Source organism: Corvus brachyrhynchos, unplaced genomic scaffold (assembly GCF_000691975.1).
Source record: "Corvus brachyrhynchos isolate BGI_N302 unplaced genomic scaffold, ASM69197v1 scaffold14, whole genome shotgun sequence".
Classification (NCBI taxonomy): Eukaryota; Metazoa; Chordata; class Aves; order Passeriformes; family Corvidae; genus Corvus; species Corvus brachyrhynchos.
The window spans coordinates 8,547,981-8,564,292 of record NW_008239110.1 but is presented as its reverse complement, the minus strand read 5'-3'; the positions used below and the strand labels follow the sequence as shown (position 1 = coordinate 8,564,292).

The 16,312-nt window shown below is 41.0% G+C and overlaps 1 protein-coding gene across 6 annotated transcripts in view; it reads left to right on the top strand.

Moving 5' to 3' along the window:
- The window catches only part of FYN (FYN proto-oncogene, Src family tyrosine kinase), a 79,047-nt gene that overhangs the window by 40,918 nt on the left and 21,817 nt on the right, over nucleotides 1-16,312 (top strand). For 4 of the 6 annotated variants that reach the window (XM_017739611.1, XM_017739609.1, XM_017739610.1 and 1 more), the window contains 7 exons: nucleotides 1,510-1,608; nucleotides 2,715-2,818; nucleotides 7,075-7,224; nucleotides 9,604-9,768; nucleotides 13,995-14,174; nucleotides 15,927-16,003; nucleotides 16,106-16,259. In XM_017739611.1, the coding sequence (XP_017595100.1) occupies nucleotides 1,510-1,608; nucleotides 2,715-2,818; nucleotides 7,075-7,224; nucleotides 9,604-9,768; nucleotides 13,995-14,174; nucleotides 15,927-16,003; nucleotides 16,106-16,259 (929 nt within the window). Of the gene's footprint in view, nucleotides 1-1,509; nucleotides 1,609-2,714; nucleotides 2,819-7,074; nucleotides 7,225-9,603; nucleotides 9,769-10,240; nucleotides 10,397-13,994; nucleotides 14,175-15,926; nucleotides 16,004-16,105; nucleotides 16,260-16,312 lie in introns of all 6 variants that reach the window. The other 2 variants (XM_017739613.1, XM_008637776.2) reach the window with 2 other exon arrangements.

The following is a 16,312-nucleotide window of genomic DNA, read 5'->3' as shown; positions in this document are numbered from 1 at the left end:
TGGTTTACAGAGAAGAGAACTGAGAAAGAGTTTCTAAACAGAAAAGAGCATGCTTATTAGTAATGCTAGGAGTTAAACACTGGTGAATCTGGTGCTGAGAATGAAATACAAATTGCTAAATCCCAAATCATTGCATCTTGCAAAAAGCTGAGAAATAAACTTCTCTTAAAGCCGCACATCCTTCAGGAATGCACATTCTCTGAAAGGCAGCACCATGTCCCCACTCTGTGCACCAGCGTAAGACAAAAATTCATGCTGAGCCTACAGAATGCTGCCTTAAGATGGTCCTGCATGAGCCTCTTCACATTTAAATGTTGTAGAAGAAGAGGGTTTTTTACGTATTTGAAAATGCAGCCTAGTCCTTTGCTACTTCAGCTACCTCCTCCAGGTGGCCAGCAGAGGGAATCTGGACAATGAAGTGTAATCCGTAAGGGCCATCTAAAATGCCATGTTGATAGATGGCTTTTTGATATCTTTGGGTTTCAGATTAATTATGCTCATAGAAGTTTAAAATTAGCAGTGAATGTGACATTGTGTTGTGGTTTAACCTCAGAGAGCAACTCAGCCCCACACAGCCACTCACTCACTTCTCCTGTGGTTGGATCAGGGAGAGAATCAGAAGGGTAAAAGTGAGAAAGCTCATGGGTTGAGATAAAGGCAGTTTAACAGGTAAAGCAGAAGTCATGCACAGAAGCCAAGCAAAACAAGGAATTCATTCACAGCTTCCCATGGGCACGCAGGTGTTCAGCCATCCCTGGGAAAGCAGGGTTCCATCATGCCTTACTGTGACTTGGGAAGGCAAACGCCATCACTCCAAACCCCTTCTTATCTTCTTCTTCCCCAGCTTTACATGCTGAGCATGATGCCATATGTTCTGGAATACCCCTGTGGTCAGTTGGAGTCAGCTCTCCCGGCTGTGTCCCCTCACACACATCCGTGCACACCCCACCCCCTCTCTGGTCGGGTGTGAGGCTGAAAAGGCCGTGACACTGTAGGAATGCTGCTCAGCAGTAATGAAAACATCCCTGCCTTATCAACACTGTTTCCAGCACAAATCCAAAACATAGTCCCATACCAGCTACTTTGAGGAAAATTAACTCCATCCCAGCCAAAACCAGCACACAGCATTCATTTTGGCAATTTTCCTATTAGCTCTCTCAAGGGTCTGTATTAGAATAATTGCTATGGATACAGTTTTCAATATCCTAGTCCAAATCCAGCCCTCACCAAACCCGATTACACTGGGCTGTTCTGCCTCTTCGTGCAATTATGCTACATCTGGAAGGCTACAGTACTAATCACTGCTGCAATAATTATAGGTGTAAAGATATACGTGTATTATTTGGGTTTAGATGCAGACAGCTCTCTCAGAAGCCCGCCAGTGATAAAGAGATGAGCTGCTGTGGCTTCTTACGGCCGTGCAGTTTTGGGTGCTGTTAATGAAGTCAGATCATTGTCTTTACAGCTGTGTCTTGCTCTCACTTCTCCTCCTCAACTCTGTTTCCCCAGGGAAGGAGACTGGTGGGAGGCCCGTTCCTTGACAACAGGCGAAACTGGTTACATTCCCAGTAATTATGTGGCTCCAGTCGATTCCATCCAAGCAGAGGAGTATGTTTTCTTTTTTTTGTTCTAAAGACCCATTAGTGCTGTATTAGAAGGCGGTGTGAGGAGTTGGTTTTGATTGATTGCAGCGATTTTTCAAATGACTTACATTATATTTATTTCGGTTCTTAACTGCACTGATAAATAATTAGGTAATTAGTAACAAAAGAAGCACAAGCTCAGTGCTTTTTCAATGTCAAAACAAAGGAAGAAAACCTAAAGGAACACAGGTCTGCTTCCTTTTTTCAAGTGTCAGCTAATTTCAAGCTTTAACCAAAAGGTGCCCTTGCTTTTCCTGAACCATCTTGTAAAAATATTTTGAGTCAATTAGTGTGCAAACTGTCCATTAGAGAGGGCACATTGTATCAACAAATACAAGTCCTAGGATAGGTAGGATGTCCACAATGCATACACAAGGCTGCCTGATGAGGACCTGTGTGTGCAAAGAAAAGGAGTGATGTGTGTATTCACATTATTTCCAATATAAAGGATACAGTGGAGGAGTTTATAGAGCTGAGCAGGTACTACTGGAGTCTGTACTTCATGTGGTCCTTGGCTGATTGTGAAACAATACAAAAACGTTGCTGCAGGAAAGAAAAAAGGCTGTAACTCTGAAAGCCTCGTATAGAACCACAGAGAGGTTGAATCTCGTCCTGTTACTGAGGTTTTATAGCTGTGCTGCAACAAAAATACTGAGTACTAGTAAATCACTATGTAAGTCAAATATGTAGTTGATAGCAGCATCTGTAAAAATACTGCTCTTAGGCAGCGACACAGTTCTCTGCTCTCTTCCTTGTGTATACCCTCCACCCACCACGTCTTGGTCTCTGTTTGTCCAAGTCTGGCCTTTATTGTAGGACACCAAACATTCTCAGCACCTACTGATTATGGGCTGAATGCAAAGAGCTACTGCCCAACACAAGGAACATCTACTACATGGTTTGTCACGTTGGCTTTGCAGCATGATGAAAGAGACACAGTACAACAAAAATGGTCGACGGTATCTGAGTAACCACAGTTTCCACACGAAATCATCTCCCTGTCTGGGCTTTGTTACACTACTTAGTAATGCTGTGTAGCATTTGTCTCACTATTTCTGATGTTTCCCTAAGGTGGTACTTTGGCAAGCTTGGCCGAAAAGATGCTGAGAGGCAGCTGCTGTCGTTTGGAAACCCCAGAGGTACCTTCCTGATCCGGGAAAGTGAAACTACCAAAGGTAGGTTGGGCAACGGTATTCTGACTAGGAATGAGAAGATAGTATGGAAAAAATTGTGCTAAGTGTGTGAAATACTGTTTTCAGTGGTATGAAGGTAGAGATAAGTATCATTTTGCATATATTTGTGTTAGGGAATTGGTTGTCTGGATATCCTAGGTCATAGGGTGAGTGTTCAAAGTAGAGAACAACCAAAGTACAACTCATGCTCAACCCATGGTATCTCCAGTGCAAGCTGCATGGTGTGATTCTTTGAAATGCTCGATCCTTGGGGGGAACAAAAAAAAGGAGAAAAAAAAATTATGCAGTAGTTTTAAATTCACATATTAACACGGGAAAGATTTGAATATACTTCTAATTAATATATTCATAAAGTATTAAACTGTATCCATTCTGTTGAAGTCAAGTGGAAGGATGTATTCTCCTCCTTCTCTCTAAAAATATTGGAGGAGTTCCAGTTTTCTTGGCGGGTGCTATTTTTGCTTTTACATTTTGCTCACAGGGCCTGTCAAAATCTTCTTCAGAAGCTTCATATGTATGAAAAGATCTTTCTAACTCATACAACTGTTGAGCAGAAAACCTGCAACTAAGTAAAAACAAACCTGGCCATTTCTTAATTACCCAACAACCCAAAACAAAAGCTGTGGGAGGCATAAGTCACTAGAATTAATTCCATATACGTTCTGTAGTCTAATGATGGTTCACGTAATTAAAGCACTGACTTGTCAGTGCTTTGATCAGAGCACACTATCAGCTGGGCTCAGCATGCAAAATGGCTGGAGTCATGGCTAGTGAAGGGGCTTAAAGAAGAGAGGCAGTACTTCCACTCTTCTCTCCCTGACTTATCTTCAGATGCTGCATTCAATCATCTAAAATTGTAGGTTTTGCATTTTTGCCTCCTGCAGTAGCTGGATTCTCCCTTTGCTGCCTATAACTCTGAAGGCTGTTTTTGATACAAAATCTGAATAGACTTGCTGTTGTTTCAGGCAGACAATTTCTTGTCACCCCACAGCTTCATTGTGCTTCCTGTAGTAGTGAGGCTCTCTCACCAGGAGCAAGACAGGCTCTAACTTGCTCTTTTCTGCAAATAGGCTCCACCTGTTTTTTTTCACCAACAGTTGCTATGATGTGCGTGAGGAGCAGGACTTCATCCCACTCTGTGCCAAGTTTAAAAACTCACTCACATGCAGCCATGGATCCTAAAAACAAACACAACACTGTTTCTCTAAACCACACTATCAGTTTAGTCTGGTTTCCCCGGTTTTGTACAGTGATAGGGGATCTGTTTTGCAGCACTGTTTACTTAGCTAAGTCAGCTTAAATTAGAAATTTTTCTGATTTCTTGTGAGACACAAAAACATTGGGGAAATGTAGTAATCCATCATGGGTGGACTTAGAGCAGCAAGTTTAATTTCTCTGCCTTCAAACTTAAGGCTTTCTACATCTTCAAGCAGAGTTTGCATCAGAGCTACAGGGAAAAAATAAATGTGCATGTTTTTTTGTAAAAAATGCCTGTTTCCCTTCTTATCCTTGTGGTGTTTGAGTATGTTGTTAGAGGAAAACAGAGAGCTTGTTCAAGAGAGAAAAAAATCGACTGGGTGGGTTTAAATGGTTTGTTCTGCCATAAGTCTTCTCAAAATGCCTTACCCCAACTAGTCATGGGCTTGAGGCAGGAATTGTTTTGTGACCTAGAATTGTCCCTTCTGCTTTAAATAATAACAATAATAAAATTAATCAGGATCATCTTAGAAGTATCATCATGATTTCAACATGAATTTAACCTCCCTTGATCATGGTTGCCTTCTCTTCTTACTTTCAAAATAAATCATATGGAGCTGGCTTTTCATTTTTTCAATGCCTGACTACCGAAGTACTTCATCAGCTCTTGTCTGTATAATCCTTCACCTGGTTTCAATCTCCACCTTTCAAGACTGTCTGGTTTTAGTTGTTTGGCTTTTTAAAAAAAAATCATTAGTGTGATATATTGTAATGCTGTATTTCTATCCCGAATTTTTATTATTTATATCTCTTATATTTCAATTTATCATCAGATGATAATGAATAGTATAGATAACCAACAGCCTAAATAAATGAATAATGAAATCCATCTTGGTTCTTGTTTATGTCCAGATTTGAACTAAAGCTCCAGTCCTGCAACTTGATCTGAGGTCAGAGGGGGTCCACAGAGGGCCACCCACACAGCTCCAATTGCAGACCTGGAGCCACAGATTGTTTACATTTTCCTAAAGAATCTAAAATAGTGACCAGATAGGCAGGGAGCGTGACTAAAGAAAATACAGCTGCTGCCAGTGGATCAAAACTCAAAAATGCGGAGGTGGAGAAGACTGCCTGGAAAATTCTGAAAGGAGGCTGACAAGTACAGCCCAGAGTGGTGGTACAAAGCATGCACAAGATGTGCTTGCAAATCACCAAAAAGCCTTGAACTCCTAGTTGAGAGAGATGTATTGTACTGACGCAGGGGGAGAACCTCTTCAGAAAACTGTCCTAAACAAATGGTATTTTTCTACACTTAGAAATCATAGATTCACAGCAAGGCTTGAGTTGGAAGGGACCTTAAAGATCATCTAGTTCCAACCCCACCAAAATAAATACATAAAAGTAAAAAAAAAAAAAATAGGAAAGAGAGAGACATAAAACAACCCTTGACACTCCTTTAAGAGTGTCTCCCATTCAAATAAACCAGAATCATCTATTTAAGTGCTGGCTCTTTTCCTCCTATATAGGGGACAAACAACGGGGAATTTGAGAAGTCCTTGGAGTCATGGTGGAGACATTTTGCTCACTGCAGCTCCCTCGGGGATGAGCCCCCCACCAGTGCAACCTGTTGCTGGTTAATGTGGTCAGGGAGGCTTCTTCCTGAGGATACATCAAGAAAGACACCTCACACTGGGACCACCTATCATGTGCAAAACTGTGACTGGTGGTTTTCCTTTCCTACCCTTATAGCTGACATGGTTACCAGTGAAAGCAGCAGAGGCTCCAGAAGGAGGACCTTCCTGAGATCTCTGCAGCTGCCAGTTACCTCTTCTCCTTTTAATGTCTAAATTCCCTTGAGTATACAAAATATTTGTCTGAGCCATGAGTGAAAACTTGTTTTCTTCGCTCTCTTTGAAATGGGCCATGTTTTTGTTCAGATGCTGCGTTATGCTGTAAAAAAGTGGCTTTGCTTTAGGCACTGTAGAACACCAACACGTGTGCCACTGGATGTAAAATAGGACTGTCCTCCAAAGTAAGACACCTGAACGTGCAGGTCTCCACGTAGGTGGCTGAGCTTTTTTCCCCACAGTCAGCAGGAAGCTGGAGCTCTGTTCAGCTGCCTGTGATGCAGACACAAGTGCCCACACTGGTATTACACCACAGTGCCATAACACTCATGGAAACTGGGCTGGGATTCAGCTGCCCTCAGAGCACCAGAGGCTTATGTATGGGCATATAAATCAAGCCCCCAGCCCACCTGCAGACTGCCACCACTGCACCTAAAATTGAATTCAGCCTATCAACGGAGGTTCCTTTACCTGGCTGTGAGCATCCAGAGCCATTTGAAATGCCTGCAGGGCATCCACATGGCTGGAAGAATGTGACAGCCTGTGGGAGAACTGCCAAGCAGCATGTCCTGAGGCATCTCACATGGCACTTAATCCATGTGCTTGGGCATCTGAATCCCACTAGTAAGCTCTAAAGCCCCACATGGATTTGGGAAGTTAAACATGAAGTTCTTGTGGATCAGCTGGTGTTCAGTCTTGGTGTAGTATTACCTTCCAAAGACTGTGGCATACAAGGTATGCTTATTTGGTTGGTTAATGTTTATAAAGAAGTTTGGCATCCATCCAGGTGACAACACTACGCACACATAAAGCCATTATCTCCAGAGCTTCCTATGAAAATCTTGATATTTACCACCCACTGGCATTTACATGAAGTGTAGTATTTGCAGTGTAACCTGACACTTAGAATAGGAAGTCAGTTAAACAGCCTGGAGCAGTAAATGTTAAAATGTGAGTTTTCATTTACACAGAAGTCCCAGTTTCTTTCTTGAACATTGTGAAAGGGACATGGTGTGAACATCCCAGGATTTCTCTGACACTTATCTCATTGTGTTAGATTAATTTGCTCCTTTGCAGGACACAGTGAGCTTTTTGGAAGGAATTTCTCTTTCACTTTGTAACAACTGACCAGGAAACCAAAGTCTTTGTGACTAAAAGCTAATTACAATTTTATTTCTCCTTTGCTTGGAACAGGTGCCTATTCCCTGTCTATTCGAGACTGGGATGATATGAAAGGAGATCATGTCAAACATTATAAGATTCGTAAACTTGACAATGGTGGATATTATATCACAACTCGGGCACAATTTGAAACTCTTCAGCAGCTGGTTCAGCATTACTCAGGTAATTTTTCAGATAATACATGGCACTCTGAAGTATTTTAAAACAAAAGTGTTTGCTGCTGAGCTGATGTATGTGTAAGATGCCTTAAAGAGTCATTTGATCTATGACTCTTGCTTGTTGTAATGCATCTTCTGTTATCCCTTTCCCATTACAGTTATAAATGTCTTTGAGTGCCGTTCACAGGATACAGCAGCAGAGCTTTTAAAACCTAACACTTTACTGAGCTAAACTTTTTGTCAGCTCTCCCTCTTCTAAGCAAACAGAATTACTGAATTTGACTTGCACATCTCCAAGCATGAATACCCAAATACTAAAACCAAATACTCCAAGCGTGAACAAGCAAGTGCTAAATATGTGCCATTTTGCAGCACACTCTTGCTAATAAGCAAATAGGAATTGTGTTGTGGGATTCAGTCACCTAAAGCAATGGCCAAAAGGTTTGCATATATTACCTGATAAATTGCATATTTCTCCCACTGGATTTTTGTTCTATGTGCAAAGTATTAACATTTAAATTATGTTAAATACATAAGACGGTATGGGTCTTTCTTTATGTACACTATTTGTGTCCACCCACCAAACTTTTTTTTTTATTATTCCTGTGAATAAAGTGTGGCATACACTATTCCAAAAGTACATCCTGTTGTCACTGGCAATTGGTGTACAGCAAATGCAACTTTAAAGCCCCCCCAAGCTCTGCATAGGACAACTGGTTCTTACACAGAAGACTGCCATGCTTCTCAGCATGGTCATTTTTTAAGCAGAAATTTCTATTTTTAATTATTTTGCTTATTGGGGTTTTTTTCCCTTTACTTCAGCTTTTCATAATATTAACAGATTTCCCCCAGTGCTTGCTGCTCAAAAACTTTTCATAATTTTTACTTGGGAAATCAACTTCTCTGTGGGGCATTTTTTCTGTGTTCTTTGTATTCTGTCTGCTGTATTCTTATGCTATTCATACTAGACATCTGGCTGTCTTCTCCACCCAATTCCTGATGGGTGTATGCTGCCAGGGAGAATTTCTAGTTGTTTCTGGTCACTCTACTTCAAGCTAAATGAGGTATAAAAACTCACATATAGGGAAGATAATTTCCAACCTCACTGTACCAGTTGATACATGTCAAATTTTAGTTTCCTCTGGTCAGCTTATTTGGGTGACATATTTCCCATGCACCGATGCAGAAACAAATAGATCTGGAAACAGCCATTTCTGTGCAACATGGAGGCATAATCAGCAGGATCCAGGCAGGGTAGCTCTAGAGGTATGGTACAGACCAGCACTCCAGAGGTTTCCCCTGCAGTCTCCAGGACCCAGGTGAACACAGGAGCCCTCATTCCATGCCAGCCCCAGCTGACTCACCCGTAAGGACCCCCTCTAACTGCCTGCTCTGCACTCCGAATTCTGGGAGAGCCACAATGTGCAGTTGTGCTAATGAGGTAGAGCTTGCTGTTGCAAGGAGCTTCAGTGCTTACTCACCTTATGATGCTGACACAAACTGTTCACCTGCATAGCAAGGAATTCTGCACAGAAGAATACAGATTATGTTTGAGTCTGCAGTACAATTGCAGTTCCCCACCTTGTTCTGCTCTGCTGCACCTGCTTTAAGATGCAGGTCACTGTACAGGCTTTATATTGTAGTCTGCTCTGTGCAGCATGGTATGCTCCTCATCAATATGTGTGTATATGTATTTTATATATATAGATACAATTGCTTTTACTCTTGCCAAAATATCTTGTGTGACTTTTGTCACAGTTCAGTCTTCTGTGAAGCTTTGCAAGAGGTAATATAATGAACCTGCCCCGAACAATGCAGGACTGCCTGCATATGCTAATGAAGATTTGCTCTAGAAAGAATGTCAGAAAAAGTCTTTTGCGTGACACCTACAAAGACACCTTTTCACAGAGCAGAATATAGAAAATGCCTTTTCCCAGGCTACAAAATATCCACCAAATGTTCCTGGCTGTGATTTTTCAGAAAAAACAAATTAATCTTCTCCATGTTGCTTTTACTCAGTACAGAAACAATTTGTCTTGTAATTTACAGATTATTTTTAAAAAGCTATCCTGTACCATAGTAAACCAGTTACTCAAGAGGTTATCTTAATGCAGCATTGTGGGAGGAGGGAAATCCTGAGTCTGCAAGAGAAGCCATTGGCGGTCACCTTCCATTTCAGGCTTTGCAGAGACTAAAATATTTCCTGTTCTGTCTCAAATGAATATATTTCAATGTTCAATTCCTAATCTTCCAGGATGCTTTGTGGTATGCAACTAACAGCTGTTGTGAGTAGCATTGTTTTTATGCTTACTGTATTTGTTTCATGTCACACTTTTTTTTCTTTCCTCTCCTTTGCTGTTGGCTTCACTTCTGGCTCCATCAGAGAGAGCTGCAGGTCTTTGCTGCCGCTTAGTAGTCCCCTGTCATAAAGGAATGCCAAGGCTTACTGATCTGTCTGTCAAAACCAAAGATGTCTGGGAAATTCCACGAGAGTCCCTACAGTTGATCAAGAGACTGGGAAATGGGCAGTTTGGGGAAGTATGGATGGGTATGGAGCAAAATAATTATTCTAAAATAGCTCTCTGTGTGGGGATTACAAGATGGAAGGTGAAAATGTAAGACACTGTGACCCATAAGAAAAGAAAATAGCAAAACTCAAACTGTTAGGAAAAATGTCTTTGGAATCATGTCTTTGACTTTGAAATTCTTTAATCTTCAACTTCCACTATAATTGATGGCAAAAGAAAACTGAAATTCTGTGTTTCCTTGGAAGGTCTTGATTTTGACAAATTACCGCTGTCTTAATAATAAATCAAGGCTCACATAGTAATCTCTTGGCTATACCAAGAAGCCTTTTTCTGCAAGCTAACAAAAGAAGTCCTTACCTTCAACATCCAAAAAACAGTGTTTGCAAATGAACTTTAATGCAGCACTGAGAGACCCTCACCTTCCATCTTTCTCAATGCATGCATAATTTTGGATTATAAGTGTGTTTTTTTTATTAATTTCCTCTCCTATAGAGAAAGCTGATGGTTTGTGTTTTAACTTAACTGTGATTGCTACGAATAATACTCCACAAACTGTTGGATTGGCTAAAGATGCATGGGAAGTTGCACGTGATTCATTATTTCTGGAACAGAAGCTTGGTCAGGGGTGTTTCGCTGAAGTGTGGCGTGGTAAGGCAGAGAATATATTTTGCTTTGGATGGATCTTTTAAGGCCCTCTTGGCAGAAATAAAACATTTCAAGTATAGATCTTAAAGCTAAAAGATCAGAATAGTATGAAATGTTAGTTTATATTGCCTGAAACAGTCAAACCTAAGTACAGTAATCTATGGGGAAGCTTCCTTTCACTTGCGCTCAGTGGTATGAGAGGTCAGGGCATTAAACTTCATTAATTGCATTGGGTTTATTTGGGTGACTACACAATTGCTAGGTATTAAAATAGGAATGATGCTACACCTGTAAGGCAGAATGGCTAACCAGAAATTAATCTGGTAAGTAGACATTTTTCTTTCCTCGTGTGTTGTAGCACTGATGGAATCAGACCCTGAAAATGTTTCCATCCACTCTCCCAGTTTAAAAATAATGGCAAATATTAGCAAGCTGATATTGTCGAGCTAGCTTTCCTATGCATCCACTTCTTCAAGTCTGTTTTGAAATTAGTATCTGGAGCAGAACGTGGTATAGACATCAGGGACAACAGAGGCAAAATTTGCTGGGCCCAGCTGACCCCCCACTTTGAAGTCGAGAAATACTGGCCTTTTCCAAATCCACTGACATTGTTTTCTGCACACCAGCGAGCTTAACTTACCCATCCTGGGCCCCATTCTTTTAATGAGTATAAAACAATAGCAATTTACAATTTACATAAATCTTAGTATGGCCATAGCATTGAAACACAATATAGTGGCCATTTCATGAGATGTGGCTCAATTTCTGTGCCAAATTGCATTCTGTAGAGACTCTACCAATTCAAATTACCAATTCAAATAAAGAATATGTTTTTTCTTCACAAAAATTTGGTGGGGCAGTTTGACCACTCCTTTTGTTGCAGTGACACAAAAATATGTACAGCCAAAACAACCAGTGGGTTCTCCTGGGTTCTTGCTGCTGTTTTCCATTGCAAGACTACAGCAAGGAGCACAGCAGCAAGTCTGTGAGATTTAGAGAATTTATAGGCTAGAAATATATAAATTTATAGAATCTCACAGAATTACAGTTGACCTGTTGCAAAGAAAGCTGCCTACATTTTCTCTTGGCGTCTCCAGATAACTGCAGTTTCTCCTTCTTGTTCTCCATCTTGAATGCATGCACAAGTTTCCAGGTGATGTTAATATTTAGTGGTCATCTCTGTGTGCCATAGATCTTAAACCATTACAACAAGTTAAAGGAAAAAATGTAAAAAAAAAAAAATCTGCTATGAGAAATAAAATGCCAAGTACAAGTACCAGGTATCTGTCAGAAATGCAAAAATTATTATTACAAGTATAAAATTAATTTTCTTAATGTACAGTAAAAATATGTTAACAACCCTGAAGCATTACCAAATTGGAGTAGATTAACACAGTAAAAATTAATAAAAAATGCATTAAGTAGTAACTAACTATATATGGGAGGAATTCAGAGGGAAGTCTATGCTAGTTTTTTATTAGAGAAATATACCTAAACACAACAAGAAAATTTAAGAATTTATACTGGAATCGGGGCTGAGAGGATAAGTTAACATTTTTGTTTGATTTTCTTTTTTTAAACTGGAGAAATTCATAGAAGTATTTAAAAACAGACTTGCTGAAAACACTTCATGGTAACAAAATGAGTCCTGGGATTTTTATTAAAACAGATAGTAAACAGCTAATCCTGTTAACGCATGAGATGAAATCCTATTTTCTTAATGCCGTCTGGTGCCCATGAAACTCTGGTTTCATTCCTGGTTCATATAATTTGTGGTACCTCTGCAAAGTGGCCGTGACTGATGGCACACTGCAGTCTGGAGCCTCAGTGACTCCAGACAAAACACGCTCCTGGTCACCCATCAGAAAAGATTTTGGCCACCCTGCTTGAAACTAGAGGCAAAACCACATCCTTCCCAGCTTACACAGGAGTGCCACTAGAGCAAAGTCCTGCTTCAGCTCTGGTTTGAGGGACTGAGAGAAATTAAGGCTTCAGGAGTCCTCCTGAGGAGTGCTGGGGTAGCAGAGGTGGTAACTCAAGGCATTGCTCCACTGACGGTACAGTGATACCTGGCACTGAACTGGCAGAAGGAAATCAAGGTATAATGAAAACCAAACTTGCACTGCATGCTTTTGACTAATATGTGCCTCAAGCCCCCCCAGACATTTGGGATTGCCCTTTAAAAGTGAGGAACAGCACAGGAGCAGCAGCTCCTCCACTGCTCTTCTGCTGTCCTCAGGCAAGGTGGACCTGGGACCTGAGCATTTGCACAAAAAAGAACCCATGTTATGGCTCATTTTATGCTCTGGCAGGTTGCAAAATCTCATGATAAAATTATTTTGGCTTAACCAGTTCCCTTGCAGCAGCTGAGCCCTGTTGTTGTTCATGTACTTTTAACAAAGCCAAACTGGGTTATTTTGCACATTACCTTTTTTCATTACACAGACTTTCTGTAGGCTTTCTGCTATCCTCATGCTTAAGTGCAGAGGGGCAGTTTCTACCCAATGTGATTAATTCCTGAAGTCATTTAGTATGTTAGTATCACACAGCAGCTCCTTATCTACAGATCACATTCAGAGCCATTTTAGCCCTGGCTCTGGAGCACGGTTCTGGCTAGTCTGGGCAAAGGACAACCAGAAGGCACTTGGGAAGTGGTATTTCTGCCCATTTTAATTTTCCTTCCTTTTCATTCCCACACAAAAAGCAAATAAAAAACCCCAACACAAAACAATCCCCCATCCCCTCCCGCTGTTAGCATAAATAGGTCTTCTGGGTTTTCTTTCTTTCCAGTCTTCCTCCTCCTGCCCCTTGCAAATACACAAGTGAAGCTCCACCTCTTGCAGGATGCCTTGAGTCAGCCTTCCCCAGCTCTCTCCAGGTTCTGGTTCAGGCTTTTGGGTGTTCCAGAAGGCTTGGTAGGTGATGGCTGAAAAACGATGCAACTTCTCCATTTCAGTGCTGACCACAAGTAAAGAGCAAACTGAAGTGGACAGGAACCACCTCATTTTCTATCAGCAGCTCCTGGGGATAAGGAGGGGAAGGAAAAGGACGCATTTCAGTTTGGAAACACACCCGTCTTTTATAAAATTACATCAATTCAGGATTTGTTTCTTGGGAAGTTTTTTTTTAATTTTCTTTTTCATCTGACTCAGAACAGAAACAAAACATTAACATGTCTTGCAAATGAGGAGTTCTGGGTTTAACCAGTTCTATTGTCCAAATCTGTGAGTGGAGCTGTGTTGCTGCCTGTAGCAATTACTTGTTAGCAAGGGAATACATGAAGATGGGTTTCAGCAGTCCCACGTTTCTTACTCAGAGAAACAGAGAAGGTTTCTGTGGAGATCACTGGAAACATTGTCTGAGCAGGACAACAGCAATATTCCCCAGTGCCAATGGGAATATTATTTTTCAGTGTAACAGAAAAAGACTAAAATATGAAGGAGGCGTGGGAGGAATATAATGATAAGGCAACAAGGGAAACCAAACTTTAAAAAAAAAAGTTATATTAAATGTCCTTGCTATTTTTTTTCTTGGTTACATTAGGCGTCAGACAGAAAAAGGAGCAGAAGATATTTAATCTAACTAGTGTCTGTGCTTGTAGGTACGTGGAATGGAAATACTAAAGTGGCTATCAAGACCCTGAAGCCTGGCACCATGTCTCCAGAATCCTTCTTAGAGGAAGCCCAAATCATGAAGAAGCTAAAACATGACAAATTGGTCCAACTTTATGCTGTGGTATCTGAAGAGCCTATCTATATTGTCACGGAGTACATGAGTAAAGGTGAAGCCAGAGCTGCTGTGCTCGATAATATTTATTCTTTACTGCTGCTCCTTGGGGATACAGAGGGAAGTGCAGCGGGGTGCACGCGAGGAAGGAGAGAGGGAACAGGAAACTAGAGTCACTTCTGGCTTCAGAAGAATTATGAATTCCACTATGAACTGGGCCCAAAACCTGATGTACAAAGAAAATCTGTTCTAGGGGAGAGAGAAGTTGGTGCAGCCTAAGTGATTCCAACTGCATCAGCATCTAAACGTTCCTGACAAGTGATTTGCATTTTCTAGGTTTGATGATACTACATGCTGCTTCCCAAGATCCTAGCTTTTCCAGGCATCAGAGAGTTCTTAAGGCATCTTCCTTCAGTGTTTACTTGTTGGCCTAGGATTTCTTTTTCTTCGTTGAGCCAGTCCTGTCACTGCACCTTGTTCTCAGATCACCCTTCACTTTCAGTCCACCCCATTTATCATCTCAATACATGATTTGCACATATTATTCTTTCCCTGCTCTTTTTCCTTCACTTTCCCATTCTCCCTTCTCTTTTCCTTAAGCTACTTAGCTGGTAATGATGCAGTAAAATGAGAAAAAGAAAACTTTTTGCTCCATCAGATCTCCAGCAGGGGTGCTGAGAGCAGAGCAAAAAATCTGCTTGTTTTGGATGAACCAAATAGGAAACGTAAGTTCTCACAGGGAAGTTTCATTGTGCATTGGAGGATACACTGAAATTTTAAGTGCATTCTTTCAGTCTATTTGGAGTTGACTTTTATTTTCCTGGCAGGTGCTTGCCCACCTCCCTCCTCCAAGGCATCCAAGCCCTGACTAACTCACACTTTAATCATATGTCTCAGTGACAAGCATATGCTTTTTCCCTTTAAAAATAAAGACTTTTCAAAACCCTTCTGAAGTATGTGGTTTATTTTGGCTAACTTTACTAGTTTGTACTGTAACATTTTACATCTTTGGATCTGAGTTGAGGCTGACGATTTATCAAGGGAGAAACGCTTAATCATCTGTCTTTTTCCTTTATTAAACCAATCCACTGACCTTATTTAAAGGAGACTCCCACACTTTCAGATACAAGATTAGGACAGAAGCTGTAACATCCTAGGCTCTTCTTTTAAAGCAACAGGGTACTTTCTTGTTTTCCCTTGCACAGGAAAGTGATGTTCTTATAGCTTTTGCTGAAGTTGCTTTTATTTCATCTCTTCTTTGTCTTCTAAAATTAATGGCTCATGCTGTATTTAGTTCTGGGTTACCTAGAGGAGGAGCACTACGAATTTCTAAGGAAAAATAGCCTTTGCTAATGCTGTCTCCCTTGGGCTCACCAGGCTCCGGGCTGACCTTTCTTTTGGAACAGGTTGAGCTGGGATCTGACTTCTTCCATAACTTGTGTGGCTTGAAACTGAGCTGCTGCTTTGCAGCTAGCTGAGGTCTTTAGAGAGCAGCAGGTATGTAGTTTTAAGGAGCACTGGAAAAGTTAAGAAAGATCAGCTTTCTCAGTAATGGTCAGGAAAATTTAAAACAATGTTGTTTCTTTTCCCTGCAACTCTTGTTGTACTAGTGGCACATTCTTCTGCAAGCCAACCTTAAAGAGTGAAGTGAGTACAATAGGAGAATTTGAAGATATTATGGGGTTTTTCAAAACTGTCCCTTGAACTTGAAACATTGCTGTCTTCAATATTGCACATATTGCTGCACCTCCATTCTGATGAGTTGTTTTACTGACATCTCTCTGTTGTGTCAACTCTGCATTCACAGGGAGTTTGCTAGATTTCTTAAAGGATGGAGAAGGAAGAGCTTTGAAGTTACCGAATTTGGTGGACATGGCGGCCCAGGTCTGTCTTCAGAGTATTGAGCACTGAGGTGTACATGTTTTATAGCCCATGTATGTATGAGTTGGTTTTAAATGCACCACTTGTGTTTCCTGCTGCTCTCAGGTGGCCGCGGGAATGGCGTACATCGAGCGGATGAATTACATACACAGAGATCTGCGGTCTGCAAACATCCTGGTGGGCAACGGCCTAATATGCAAGATTGCCGACTTTGGACTGGCAAGACTGATTGAAGACAATGAATATACAGCCAGACAAGGTAAATGCAACAGCACATGTAGCACTGAGTGTCATTCTTGTGACAGGGAAAGA